The 15921-nt window shown below is 35.7% G+C and overlaps 1 protein-coding gene across 1 annotated transcript in view; it reads left to right on the top strand.

Annotated features, from left to right (window-relative positions):
- PTPRK (protein tyrosine phosphatase receptor type K) overlaps positions 1-15921 on the top strand; it is an 867169-nt gene that overhangs the window by 439655 nt on the left and 411593 nt on the right. The window contains exons 4-5 of the mRNA XM_042781758.1: positions 5410-5491; positions 7795-7910. Of these exons, the coding sequence (XP_042637692.1) occupies positions 5410-5491; positions 7795-7910 (198 nt within the window). The remainder of the gene's footprint in view (positions 1-5409; positions 5492-7794; positions 7911-15921) is intronic.

Here is a 15921-nt window from a genome sequence, read left to right as displayed (position 1 = left end):
GCCATCTTGCCCCGCCTGAGCGTTAGTTTTTGATGAGAGGGGGAAGAAGGGAATGAGAAGAAATTTATACATGTGTCCTTTGTGCATGTTTTCCTACCAAGATGGCAGCAGCTTCACTTTTCAATGTAGAGCACTCCCATTGTGGTAAATGTTTTATGTGTACGTATCATTTGATCCTCCCTGGAATCCTGAAGTGGGTACTAATAAATTCACTGCCAGTAAGTCGATTTGACTCATAGCTACCTCTCCTTGTTCCGAGGCGGTATCTCTACGAAAGTAGATTGCCCAGTCTTCTTTCCGAGGAGTGGCTGGTGGGTTTGAACCACCAGCCTTCAAGTTAGCAGTCAAATGCCTTAGGCACTAAGCCACCAGAGCTCCCAATAGTTTCCTTTAATAGAAGAAAAAAAACTTCTTGAAGTTTAAAAGATTTTACTGAAGTTTACGCAATTGTAGAGTGTGAACTAAATAAATATCTGATATCGGACTCTTGATTCTTAATGCTATGATATATTGTAAAGAAAATTAAGAGCAGTTAAAAAAAATGTTTTGCAAGTATACATTGTGTTTTCTTTTATATTGTATTTCTTATGTCGTTCAATCATTTGATGTATATCTATAATTTTTATCACAAACCTATGATGTAGACAACATCAGTATCACCCAGATGATGATATAAAGACGCAGGTTAAGTAGATTGGTAGTGTTACTTGTGATAGCAAATGAAGGACTAGATCCAAGGCTTGTTGACACTTAACTTCAACCTTTCATTATATTTGATAGTCCTCTGTGTATGTGTGTGTATATATACACACACATACATACGCACACATTTCAGTTTTACCAGAGAATAAAGTTGTCCTTGTTTTCTAGGCAGACAGTTTTTTTCTACTTTAATTCAACTTTACTCCACTTATTTAGTTAATAATCCAGGAATGTTGCTGGAGTAGCAAAAATTTGATTAGAATCATCAGTTTCACTGTTTCAGGTAATGGAGTGAAGTGAAAACAGCGTGGAAAGCAGAGCCTATTCATTCTGCTCTCAGGCAGGTCTCCGGGATGGGTTCACGTTGACATCTGGTATGACTTCCATTGCTCTCTTCTTCTGGGCAGCGTTGGTTGACTACTTGACACCATGCATTAGCTGTGACCTGAGCAGTAGCCCAAGCAAGCTTTTTGTAATTAAGCTATTGAGATTTGTTTCCCCTGAATGGACAGAGAGCTTTACAAGGTGAGGGCTCTGTTGAAGTGATAAAGCTGATTACATCTTTAGCAGTAAAGGAATCTGATCTTAGAAATTTCCTCTAGCTTTCATTAATGAGGCAAAGCCAATACTTAGCCAGGAAAATGAGGTCACTAAAAAGTGAAACAGCTTTCCCCCTCCCCCGTTCAGTAATAATAATAATAGTAATAATAATAATAATAAAAAAGATCCTTTTGCTTCCTTTTAAATCAAGGCCTAAATTTATTGTCCTGAATAAAGCTCAGTTAAAATGAACAATTAAGAAATTTTTCTCAAGGGTGCAATAATGTTGTTTAGACTTACCACCTATGTGAAGAAAAGGAAGTTAAACAAATCAAGCAAGTAAAACTAAGATACTCCTAGAAGTTAAAATAATTCAATGAGTGCTGACTACAACAAAATTAAAAGCAAATACTAACTGATTAATTAAGTAGCTGTATGGTTTGTCATTTTTTTTCTTCATTACAATGCATTTTTTTCTCACTTTATTTCCATTCCTTCCCTTTCTTTGACCAGTATTCTATCAAATAAAATTTATTTTTCTAAGATACATTTATATGAATCTCACATATTACCAATGTTGATAATCGTATGTTTTGGCTTATATAGTGCTTTCACATGTGCTACCATTTAATCCTCATTTAACTTTCTAAACTGTGTTATACTATGTGCTGGTACTGGTACTTGCCTCTTAAAGGTGATATGATTTGCTGAAGAATTTATAAACAGAAGGGTCAGGAGTCAAATTCAATGTTTCTCATCCTCAGGAAATTAGCCTATACCACAATTGATTCAAGATATATATTATTTGAAGTATTTGATTCCTTAAGTTTCTTGCTAAGCCCTTGGTCCAGTATTTAAAAAGTGCCATGACAACTGCATTCATACTGAATCCATGTATATAAAATGTAAGTCACACACACACTTCTGTGTTCAGTAATTATCCATCATTTAGTCATGAAGCATTTATCTTCCCACATAGACCCTGTTCTCCTCCTCCTCTGATCCAATTTATGCCAATGAAACCCACATTTATAAAGGGCAACCCAAGGGAAGGTTATGATGGCAGGAAGTAGAAGAAAGATGAACCACTCCAGCCTACTCTGTGGCATTGTTGGAAGCTTTCGGGTGGAAGTGAGAGCATCGGTTGAGAATAGGGTGGTGTAATGCTCAGCGATACTACAGTTTAGTTCATATAATATTTAATCAGTGTGCTATTTATAATGACTTTAAAGACTATTAAAAAATACTCTCATTTTGCTTTAGCTTGAGAGGCAGTAAATGATGAATGCTTGGGCTCTAGAGGCAGAATGCCTGGATTTCAGTCTTGCTCCACCATTTGTTGGTTGTTGGACCTTGGTCAAGTTGTGTAATCTTTTGTTAAAATTAGGATGCATATGATGCCTACCTCTCATGATCATTGTGAGGATTAAGTGAGTTTATGAACATGTGTTTTCATGTGCATATATATATACAGAAGAATCAAAGCAGTGCAATCAAGAGTGAGTGTGAATGTGCAAGCAAGCTTAGAAGGGTCTCATATGCAATAAATGCTCAATATGTCAAGTATTATTATCAGTCCCTTCACACAAGCTTCTGCCCATCAAACATAATAAAACTGTTCCTGCAGAGATCACCAGAAAACTTTTAATGGCTAACTCTGATTGGTACTTCTATATTTCAGTTTATCTTGACCTCTTTCCTGTATTTGGTATCATTTTCCATGGTCTACAGGAGCCATGGTGGAACAGTGGTTAAAGCTCTTGGTTGTGAACTAAAAGGTTAGCAGTCCAAACCCACCAGGCTCTGGTGGCGTAGTGCCTAAGGCACTTGACTGCTCACCAGAAGCAACAAAGCATGATTAAGATGCAAGGGCCAAGGAAGGGAGAGAAGTACCAACAGAACAGCAAGTCATATGAGAAGTTTAAAAAAGAGAGTGGGTTCTGCTTCCAGCAGGCTGTCCTAATTTGAGGCATGTCAACACACTAAAATAATTAGAAAAAGGCTGGTAAATTACAGACAGTAAATTATAGACATCAGGTATGTCTGTAAACAGTCGTATGCAGATGAGCACATGCATTGTAGGAAGGAGACTCTCCAATGTGATCTGACAATCTCCAGCCATTTTCACTTCCCGTGGGGTATATAGGCCAATTCTGGGATTAGGCTGTGGTTTTCAAAGGCTTGGCACAGAATCAGAGTCTCTGATGGGAAAACATGAAAACAGGGAAGCTTGCTGCAATTGTGCATAAATAAAAAATACCAAATTGGAAATGTGGGAGGCTGGATTTAAAAATAAATTAATTAAATCCAAACAACAATGAGATATCATCTTGCCCCAGCACTAGTAGTAAAGTTCAACAAGACAAAAAATAACAAAATGCTGGCAAGGGTGTGGAGAGATTGGGCCTCTGATACACTGCTGGTGGGACTGTCAAATGATCCAACCACTGTGGAAAGTAGTATGGCAATTCCTTAAATAGTTGGAATTAGAAATACCATTTGATCCAGTCATTCTATCACTGGGTATATATCTTACAGAAGTGAGAGCCAGGACAAGAACAGATATATGTACATCCATGTTCATCCCAGCACTATTTACAATAGCCAAAAGATGGAAACATCTTAGGTGTCCATCAAGTGAAGAATGGGTAAGCAAACTATGGTGCATACACACAATAGAATACCATGCAACCCTAAAGATTAACATGTTGTTGTTTGCCGTCGAGTCGGCCCCGACTCATAGCGACCCCTCCTTGCGTTTCTGAGGCAGTATCACTACAGAAGCAGGATTGCCCAACCTTCCTTCTGAGGAGTGGCTGGTGGGTTTGAACTGCCAGCCTTCTAGCTAGCAGTCAAGTGCCTTAGGCACTATGCCACCAGAGTTCCCGTATGTATTATAGGCAAATCAAATTTGAAATGTCCTCTACTTACTTAGTTATTTTCTTCCCCAAATGGGTACATCTTTGTGTATTCCTAGTAGTGGTTAATGACAGCATTGACTATCTTGTGGCCCAAGCCATAAATCAGAGTTGTTCCACATATCACTTGTTTATTCCCCCAAATGAAGGAGTCAGTTAGTTCTTTATTGTCTACTTCTTAGCATTATTTCTGTTTTTCACTTTTTCTTTTCCCTGTTCTATTCCCATTGCTACTAGATTACCTGTTTCTAGTGTTATCATATTTCGGTCATCATTACAGGCCTATGTATTTTTAATAGACAAATTAGATTATAACATAATCAACTTCCCTTGCATTTCCTAAAATGACTGGCAAAATGCTCAGTCCAGTGACCATTTTTCTTCATGAATAAACAAGCTCATTGTCACATAAAACTTTGCAGTGTTTAATGAGAAATCATCCTTTTGGAAAGTTATAGCACACAATATTAAAATAAAGGCCAAAAGAAATTCTGATATTAAGTATAACAACAAAAGTCTACAACGGAAGCTTAAATTTGAACAAGGATTATTATTATTTTTTTTTTTTCTGGCTTGTCATTTAATGATGTGGAAATAGTGTTCGAATATAGTTCTAGCTTCATTCCTGTGGCATTCAAGGCATTCCATACGTATGTCTTTAATCTTATGTTTTTTGAAGACTTTATGACCATCTAAATTACATTCATTTAGTTTCCCAAATATGCAACTTTGTTGCATTACAGTGTATCTTATCTTGCTTAGAAACATACTGATTTATCTGTTGACTTCCATTTTTGAAAATTCAGCTGTTTAAAAGCTTTGATTAGCTCTTTGTTTTACATTGTCAGTGGCAAATATACTGCTTGGCACATAGTAGGTGATCAATGTATGATAAATAAATAATGAAGATATATGAAGTGGACAGGAGACTATTTGCTTTGAGAGGCATCTGAATTATTATATATATATATATATAGCTATATATTCTTCCTATATCTTACTTCTTTGGGGAAGCTAACAGTGTTTAAAAATAGTTACTTAAAAAATTATGGGAGCTTCTTGAGCTCAGCAATTTAATTGCTGTTCACCTATTTGTTTACTTGTGTTGAGGCTTAGGAAATTACAATTTTAATTTAATATAGGACAAAAATCTAATTTCATTTTCTTAAGCGAGCTGTAGTTATTCTCCTTCCACTGTGGAAATTTCTTACAAATGATTGTTGTAAATGTTTCCATTTCTTCCTGACAGGTAATATTTGAAGCTGAAGTCTCAGGAGGGAGAAGTGGTTATATTGCCATTGATGACATCCAAGTACTGAGTTATCCTTGTGGTAGGTTGTGATTAAGAATTCAATATTTCTATGTCCTTGCAATACCTGTCTTACATTGCAACAACTGTTGATTGTTTATCACTTGGTCATTGCTGTCTCTTTGATTGTTGTTACTCCTACCCTTCTGTTCAGTTTTAGTTAGAGTTTCTAAATCAAATATTGTTTAGATTAGTGACTAAGTGTACATATTTGAAAGGACTCTTGAATTACTTAATTACAGAGACTAATATAATGTCATTGTGGTTCTGTGTTTGACTTGTTCTTTTTGTTTTCTTTAAATATTATTAAGTTGTCTAGGAGAACGAAGATGAATAAAAAGTCAGAGTTAGACTGAAAGGAAAATCCAAAGAAACATCTCTAAATTTATCTGCTAAGCTGGGATATGGGGTGACATGAAGAGAAAGAAATAGCTCACTGCATTCTATACCTTAAGACAGGGTTTTTAATGTCATTATTATCTTCCGATTAATACATGTTTAAAAAAAAAAGAGAAAAGAAGAAACACAGATTACTAACTACATATTTATGCCCTTAGATACACATTGGTTGGTCTTGACTAAATTTGTGTTTATAGTATAGTTTCTAAAAAAAAAAAATTTATTGCCTGCATTCATTTTACATTCAAGCATAGAACAACTGGCATAAATTCAAACTTTAGCTATGTATCTTAACAGCAGCGTTTTACAGGGCCCTTGAAACCTGGATTATCTGTTCAGCAGTCCTCCCTGGTATTCATCTATTCCTCAGTCCTCCTCTCTATTCATCGTAAGCAGTGTGGACAGAGGGGAGCACTGTCCATGAGGAGCAAGCACTGGGCTCCTCTGATTGATTGCAGCATGCATCAGAATCGCCTAGACAGCATGAGGAATTGCATGCTGCTTGGCCCCTCCACTAGCTGTGTCTCAGTGAGTCTGAGGCAGGGCAGAAAAATTGCTTTTCTGACAAGTTCTCTTAGTCTTTGGAAGGAGCAAAGGGTTAACACATTCAGTTGCTAACCAAAAGATGAGAGATTTGAATCCACCCAGACACATCTTAGAAGATTATGTAGTGATCTACTTTGGAAAAAATCAGCAATTGAAAACCCTATTGAACACAGTTCTACTTTGAAACACATGAGGTCTCCATGAGTTGGATTCTACTAGATGCAACTGTTATTTCTGATAAGTTACCAGGTGATGCTGATACTACTGGTCTGGAGAACCATTACTCCAGCTTATGCTCTGGCTCCAGCATTTCTTTTTCTGAAGCTCTACTGAGTTGAGGCATCAGAGCAAGATGTAGCCTGGGGGGCCAGATGATACATTCCATATAGGATTTTCTAAGTATAAAGAGCACAAAATCACCTTACTGAAAGTCCAAGTGGGTTTTCTAAGTTTTTTCAATTCATGAGTATGAAAGTGTTGTGCTTCTACCTACTGTTCATTTTCATCTCTTGAAAGATAGATGTTAAATCAAAGAAAGGCTTTTATGAGTAAGCAAATAGAAAAATATGATATGAGCACATTAATTATAACAGTGAGATATAGTTCTCTGTGAACTTTTATTTTACTTGGTAAAATTTAGCTTTTCTTGTTTATGTTCGGAAAACATCAATGTGACTTCAATTTTAAAAGCTAATTGGAGAGAAAACTTACTTGACAATAATCATGAAAGTCACGTACATTTTGACTGCAGTGATCACTTTTGCTGCTGTAATATTTTATTTGGATAACATTCTTAGGGTTGTGAAGGAATAGGAAATAGTGTGACAAGAGTTAATATGATACAGTATTTGAGAGCAACTAAAATAGTTCTTTGTTCTCAAAAGTATTAGAAGGTTACAACTATGGAAACTTAAAACAAAAAGAAAAGAAAGATCTAGCTGCTTAAATTATAGCTAGTAGAAAGTCAGTAGCCATATAGCTGTCTTTATTTTTGGTATCACTGTATGTTTTCATTATATTTATGTATCATGTTCAGATTTGTGCCTATTTAATTTTTTTTGCTTGCTTTGAATAGTAATTGTTTTATTATCACCCATATGCAACATGCTGTGCCATCAGTGGTAATTATTGAGTGCTCACTCTGTATAGAGAACTCTTCTAGCAGCTATGAGGAAATAAGCAATAGAGCTATGGAGAAAAGGAAACTGGGAGGGGGAGGGGGAGAACATGGTGTCTCCTTGTGTGAGGAAAACTCAATTTTCTTCTATATGATAATAGTCATGGCCAAAGGTAAAAGTACTAAAAACCTTATTCTGTTGGAAAAAATAACATGTATGCTGTCTTCATGTGGGGAAAAAAAAGTGTTTTCTGCCTTCACAGATAAATCTCCCCATTTCCTTCGTCTGGGGGATGTAGAGGTCAACGCAGGGCAGAATGCTACATTTCAGTGTATCGCTACCGGGAGAGATGCTGTTCATAACAAGCTATGGTTGCAGGTAAGGCCACGTTGGCAGCTGAGCCAAAGGGTACATTTCATTTCAAGAAAATTCACAAATTCACAAATGTATTATTTGTGGTCTCATTCTTTTGTGTGTGTGTGTGTGTGTGTGCGCACGCTCATGCGTGTGCTTGCCATGTGCATGTGGAAATACACGAAACAAGTGGTCTTTTGGATGAGTTTGATTTAACTGACTGCATAGTAATGTCAGAAAAATTCCTTTTTGCAATATGAATGAATAAAAATATGAGAACATACAATTAATAAGTATTTGTATTCATCTATGGTGAAACCACCGATTCTCTAATATTGTTATGTATAAACTATAAAAATTATTTTCTGCAAGATGAATAATGAATTTTTAAAATAGTATTTTGAAAACTGAATTTACAAGAGCATAAAAGTAGGAAGTGTCATACTCTGACAATGTTTTTTCTTAAAAAAGAAACCCTTGGTAGTATTTCTGGAAATGTGAATTGTTAGTGAGCCAATTAAATTTTTCAGAATTTTTTATGCATGAGGGTTAATCACAGACCAGACGTTAATATTTTTGTCTTGGGTTTGTCAAGTCCTCAATAAATATGTATTTAATTAATTGACATTTAACATACGTGTTAGTCAAACATAAAATGGTGCATATAATTAATGTCTTAAAGGATTCAGAGAGAGCGTAGACAAAGGAATATTGTCTGCCTTCAGAGAACATACAGAAAGTACATGTGGCAACACTGAGGTAAGAGGAACAGGATGAGCCGAGAACAGGAGGCTGAACCTCTGGCCTATAGCTGTTGAGCTGCATATTTGAAGTTAAGTAATACAGGTTATATGTAAATAATGTGCAAGTGTTCAGGCAGCTTTTTTTTTTTTGCTTTCTGTATCAGAATGAGGAAAGGGATCTAATTAGTTAGAATTTTAAATTCTTGAGAATACCAATGGAGACTAAAAAGAAAAATCACTGTAAGATTTCCTTAGCTTCTTGACATACACATCATGATTGATTTTACTGTATCTTTAGGGAGATGAAATTAGTGCTGAGTGTAATCACCCATTTGCAGGTTGTGGGAATAATGATTATATTAAATGATTAGTGGAAACCATACCTACCCTAATGACTGATATTTTTGTAGGTGTCCCATATGTACTGGTTGTCTTAGTCCATCTAGTTCCTACAGCAATCCAATTGAATGCTTTAACAGATGTGCTTCATAAAAATCGAATTATCACTAGTTTTGTAATTTATTTGATTTGCAGTTAGGATACCATCTTTTATGTCTGTTTTGGATTGAATTGTAGCCCCTCCCCACCCACCCCCAAATACATGTTGTAAATCCTAACACCTAGACTTGTGATTTGATAACAAGTTTTCTGTGTCATGTTAAGAGGCCATATCCATGTAGGGTATGTTTTAAGCCAATCTTCTTTGAGCTATAGAAAGATTATATATTATATTATAATAGATTAGGCATAGAGGGGCAAGCAGAGATGGGGAAAGATAGATGCTACACCACATGGAGGTCAACAAGGAACTGAGTCATCCGAGAAACTGACCAGAGACAAGGACTTTCCTCCAGAGCTGCCACAGGTTGGAAACCTCTTAGAGCCAGTACCCTAAGTTTGAACTGCTAACCTTTTCAACTGTGAGGTAAAGCACTCAGCTGCAAAAGGAAAGGTCAGCAGTTATGAAAAGGAAGTGAGGTCCTTTTTAAATTGTGGTTATGCTAATTTACCCTACATGAATTGAAATATAAGATAGTTCTTTTCCGGATAGTGTATTATGTAATTCACAAGTTATTTTATCAGCTAAATATCATAGCATTCTCTCTCTCTCTTTGTGTATTTCTCTCTAGCCCCTTCCTCTCTTTCTTGCCTAAATAAATAACTTCAAACTATGTTTTTTTTTAAAAAAAAAACATATTTACTAATTGTTGTCTATTTGGTAGGTAACATTAGCTGTCATTTGACTTTACTTGTGATCCATATAGTTCTATCTTGGAGAACCAGAGGCTCTGCGATCTTTCCTGGTTTTACGCGCCAGGATTGCATGTGACAGTGGATGAAGAAGGGTTTTGTATCCTCAGACACCAGCTGCCTTGTGGCAACAAAGGCTTCTCAGGATTCTGCTACTCTGAGTAGTTGCAGTCAAAATACTGCTCTTCTCTTGTTTGTTTGTTTACTGCTTTGAGGATTGGCTCAGTTCATCATGATTTCTTAAATTTTTCCTCCTGCTATTATTTTAAGGAAGGAGAGAAAATATCTTGTAAGAACAATATTATTTCTGTTTCTGCCCTTCCTTCTCTTTTGCCACAGGAGGGTGGATTTATTTATTTCTCTTTGACTTTGACTTCCACTTTGACATTGTCAATTCCTCATCTGTTTTCATATTTACCTTATTCATTCAAAAGCTATTATACCTTTTAATATTATACCACATAAATTACTGTAACCTTCCTTAAGTCATTCTTCTCACTATTCAAGAGAGATTTAAAACTATCAGTTACATAATTTTCAGGGATGTTTAAAAATTAAAATTTTCTTTTAGTAATACCATTTAAACATGACTCAGATAAGATTAGTCATTTGCATGCATTTTATATATATACATGCACATACATACAATTTCATTCAGAAAGTGCCTGTGATATTCAATTAAATAAGACTTAAAAATATATCCACCTTTTGCTTGAAGTGGTAAAAATATAAACAGGAAGAATTCTGATTCCAAGGTGAATTTATGACCTAACTCATACAAATTAATGTCAGATTATTTTAGCTTGATGTAGAACAGTGCCCTAGAGATCAGGTGAACCAGTCCTTAATTCGAACACTCCTTCCAGTTAACTGTGTTTGCTTAGAGAATTCATTTAACTATTCTAGGCCTCAACTTCCTTGTCCATAAAAGGAAGATCTTGGATAGAGACGGAAACTTCTCCCAGCTGTAAATGCTAAACTGCATCTTTAGATTGTTTTGGATGCCTGAAATGTTGTATTTATCAGTTTTTGTTGTTTGATGAGAAATGAAAAACTTTTGTGTTGTTTGTTTTGTATCGAGAGAAAAAATTGTCCCTTAAATTAATCTTCAATGTGAGAACAACTGTTTACAGTATCTGCCGAGAAGGACTGAGAATGAATGTATCTGAAGCAACTCGATGAAAGGTCACTGCATTCTGTCACAGAAGTAACGGAATAATAGAGTAGCTGTTATACTTACCACAGTTAGGTGAAATAAAACATGACAGTCATTGTTTATGTCCTCGCAATCACGTCATCATATAATATTGAACTTCAATCAGTAAAATGCTGTCTAAATATAAGGTGACATAATAAAAACTACCAAAGCAGCCAATTTCCTGTTTTAAAGGAAAAAATGATACACTATAACTGTTACGAAAGGTACTGAACAAAATACCTGATATTATTTGATACCTAAAATAATTTATGTATGGATATACATGTGGAACATAGCTTCTCTCTATTAATCGTTTCTAGGTTATGATTCATATTTCAATCACATACAAATTAAGTAAACTGAAAAATGGAGTAAAAGATTTGAGTACTTCATGAATTAGGTTAGCTAAGCTGGGAAGATAATTCATAAGGCAATCATGGTGGTTCTGGATATATCTTTAGAGAGCATCTTTTCCTGTAAGATCTCAGATTATATAATTGGGGTCTTAGAGGTGGGTGGAGGAAACCTGGTGGCATGTGTATGTTAAGCACTTGGCTGCTAACCAAAACGTCAGCAGTTAAAACAGTTTGCTTGCATAAGGATTTATGGCCTTGGAAACTGTATGAGTCAATTCTCCTCTGTCCTATATAGGACCACTGTGCGTTTGAATCTACTCAATGGCATTGGGGTTTTGGTTCACTTACAGGTAGGTTATTCATTTTGGTATTTAGAAAGCAATGATAAAATATACAACCTGAATTGAGTTCCTGATACATGCTGAATGAACCACTGATAGAGGTGAAATAATATGGATAATTATTTTTCAAAGTCTACTGATTGTCAATAAGGTAGAATATTGGCACAATCATGAGCTTTTAAGGAACATAGTTTTAAAAAGGATGTTATGCAGTTCATTCGTATAGGGTAAGAGAAAATGAACTTGTTGTTTGAGAATTTTAAGATTTCTGGCAGTGGATTTCCTTTAGCTATTCTATCCTAAAGCTCAATAAAATATATACTTAACTTTTTTGTTACCTTAAAATTTACCAAATTTTCGACACAGAAAGATGTGTTTTAGATCTTACGACAAGTTTAACACTAAGCCATATTAATTGTGTTCCTATGAAACCTACAATGATAGAGAATTTGTCGTTTATAACGTAAGGTTTATCATAAAACACAGGTAATAAGAAATAAGATCAAAAATTAAACTTTAGTATAAAATTTATACTAAAGTAGTAAAAAAAAATCTGGTTGTTTTCTTAAGGAGGTCTGGTAGTTTAGGGTTGAGGCATTTGGCTACTAGCCAGAAGATTGGTGGTTTGAACCCACCAGCTGCTTCACAGAAGGAAGATGAAGCATCTAACTTCCATAGAGATTTACAGCCTTGGAAACCCAGTGAAGCAGGGCCACTATGAATTGGAATTGACTCAATGACAGTGAGTTTGGTGGGGTGTTTTTTTTGTTGTTGTTATTTTCTTGAGACCTGTCAGATAATTTTCATATAAAACAAACAACAACAAAAAAAAACCCAAACACACTGCTGATGAGTTAATTCCTACTCATAGCAACCCTATTGGACAGAGTAGAAATCTTTTCAGAAGCGGACTGCCAAGTCTTTCTCCTATGGGGTGGCTTATGGGTTTGAACTACTGATCTTTTGCTTAGCAGCTGAGCATTTTAGCCACTGCATCGCCAGAGCTCCTATTTTTTTTTCATAAGTAAAAAAAATTAAGTTATGCATTTCCATAGGTTAAAAATGTTGCTCATGCTCTCTTTAAATTATTATTTTTTTATTATGATAAGACTGTATATAACAAAAATTTGCCATTTTATCATTTGTTAGCATGTATAATTCAGTGACATTAATTGCTTTCATTATTGGTAGCTGTTTACCCAAGAGAAGTAAAGACATGTGCCCACCAAAAGACTTGTGCAAGAATGGTTATAGCAGCTTTATTCATAATAACCAATAATTATGAAGAATCCATATGTACATTAAGAGGGCAGTGGATAAACAATGTGTGGTTCATTAAAACAATGGAATGCTCCACAGCAATAAAAAAGAACAACATACTGATATGTGGAAAATTATGGATAAATCTTAACAACATTATATTTAGGGAAATATACAAAGTGGTGTACAATGTATGATTCCATTTGTATTAAGTTTCAGAAGACACAAAATTTGTCTTTGATAACAGAAATCAGAACAGTTGTGATGGGTGAAGATGGATGGGAAGTGGGCAAAAAAAACTTTGTAGGGTAATGTAAATGTACTGTATCTTTCTTGAGGTGTTGGTTTTAAGGGTTTATATACAATTGTCAGCAGCCCTGGTTGTAAGTGTCTAAACTGTTCAGCTACTAATTAAAAGGTTGGCAGTTTGGATCCATCAGCCACTCCATGGGAGGAAGATATGACAGTCTACTTCTTTAAATATTACAGCCTTGGAAACCCTGTGGGGCAGCTCTACTCTGCCCTATGTGGTCACTATGAGTTGGAATTGACTTGACGCAACAGATTTTGGCTTACACAATTATAAAAAGATAGGATCTATCCAATTACATGTATATGTACTTTATCTCAATAAAATATGAATAAGGGAAAAATGAACATAAGAAGCAATTTATCAAATAACTGATGGTACTAATCAGGCCATAGATGATATTATCCTACAACCATCCCTTGCATTTTCTTTCATCTTCTACATTTGAATGATTTGCTTAAGTTCAAGGTAATTTGTAATCATTGTTCTAAGCTGAAATATTGAAGACAATATGTTCCAAGTATTACAGGACACCTTATAACTTTTAAGGACATTAAACTATTGTAATAGGTGATGGGCTATATCTTAAAAATTAGTATTCTTTCATGAAGGTCCGGTGTAAGTGGACACCTATATGGAAAATCAAATAGAACTCATTGCTGGAACATCTGTCAGACCATATGCTTTGGCTTCAGGTTCAGAGTAGAAACTAAAATGTTAATGACTCCATCTATCATTACTGAGCTTGGTGGGCATGCATCATTGAAATGGTCAGAGAAATTCAACAGTGAGTTTATTGAAAGTTGGGAATTTTGTGGGTAGGTTTTGGTGGTACCATTTATTTTGGTCAATTGAAATGAGGCTGTTGAATGTGTGACTGGTAATCTTGTGCAGATTGCCATCAAAGCTATGGCAATTGGGCCAATCTGTCAGTAATCGCTGCGAGTGCTGGCACTCTGCCTCCTCAGTGGACCTGCCAAGACAGGAAAGTCAGCCACCACTTTGCCCTTGGTGAGGCTCATCACAGCTAATGTAGTGTGATGCGGCTAGTTTCTCAGCCAAAGGAAATGCCATTCCTTATGGAGCAACAGATAATTTAAGCAATGACTTGAGAGTAATAATTGGAAAGTAAAATGAGATGCAAATTGCTCTAAAAAACAACCAGAAAGAGGCTGACCTCCCAGCAGTACCAACTGTTTCAGCTGAGGGTCAGTGAAAATGACTGGTCTGAAACTTCTGACCGCCTAGTGTTTTACCTGTTCAGGGAAATGTTATAGCCTTGTTCCTACACTGCATGTGAATATCACCGTGTGCTAGTGGAAATCTGGAACATGATTTTAAAAATATTGTGCTAATTTGGGAGTACGAAATTGTTAACTCGTGGAATAGATCACTAGGCTATTTCTAATGCAGTCTTGTCATTGTTTGCAAAGCTCTTTCTGATGTGCTCATGCTATGTCATTTTCCAAGCTTATTTATACTGTCATATGAAGTACTTGGATGCTGTAGGAGGTTTAATTTTTATGAGAGATTTTACTATCTCCTGTACTTTTTCTTTTTGAGAAGTGTTGTTTATAAATTTGGTAACTGCATTTTATAATGAAGGATGTTCTCTGGGAAAAAAAAAAAAATAATACTCTGTGCTTAGAACTAAGCAACTTACAATGACATATCTAATTTCAGAGGAATTCTCAAAGCTAACTTGATTAAACATGCAATATGTGATCTGCTTATTAGGTACCATGAAGAAATGAAAGAAATAAAGGAGTGAGATGTCATGGAAAGTGCCTCAGTGTCTGGGCTTGATCAAAGTTCTGACATTTTCTAGGTAATAGGTCTTAGTAGTGCCCGGCACACTTCTGAAATGGTAGAATAGCAAAAGGTAGTACATAATTACCAAGAGAGTGAGTAAAGTTGATTGTATTTCAGTGGCCAAAGGTATACATATATCCTTAGACTTCAGGGAGACTGGATAAGCTTGAAATTTTCCATAGTTGAGAACATATAGGAGGGATTTAATTTGTCCTCTATATTGACTAGAAAGGAGCACTGGTGGTGTAGTGGTTAAGACATTTGGCTGCTAAGAGGTTGGTAGTTCAAACCCACCAGGCACTTGCAGAAGAAAGATGAGTCAGTCTACTTCCATAGAGATTTATAGTTTTGGAAATGCAATGAGGGTCACTGTGAGTTGTAATCAATTCGATGGCAGTAAGTTTGGTTTTAGGTTTTATAGCTACTTGAAGTACAATATTAACTGTTAGAAACTATCTATTGAGAGATATAAACTTATTTTAAGAAAGACCCTTGTGATTGTAAGGAGCTCTGGTAGCACAGTGCCTAAGGCATGAGGCAGCTAACCAGAAGGTTGAAACCTAGAATGAGCTGCTTCAGGAGGTAGCAAAATTTCAATTACAATTAGTGGAAGTTTACAGACATAATCTGGATGAGAACTTGGTAAGAATTCAAGCTTGACACAGAATGCATGTGATGATTTTAGCCTATGGGTATGAACCTATAACTAAAAGTAAGAGAAGACTGGAAGGAATGTAAGTGTTAAACTATTTCAGAGATGAGCA

This window comes from Orycteropus afer, unplaced genomic scaffold (assembly GCF_000298275.1).
Source record: "Orycteropus afer afer isolate SDZICR_OR568_19922 unplaced genomic scaffold, OryAfe1.0 scaffold00167, whole genome shotgun sequence".
In the NCBI taxonomy this organism is placed as follows: Eukaryota; Metazoa; Chordata; class Mammalia; order Tubulidentata; family Orycteropodidae; genus Orycteropus; species Orycteropus afer.
The sequence above is the reverse complement of the archived record's forward strand: the minus strand, read 5'-3'. Positions and strand labels throughout refer to the sequence as shown.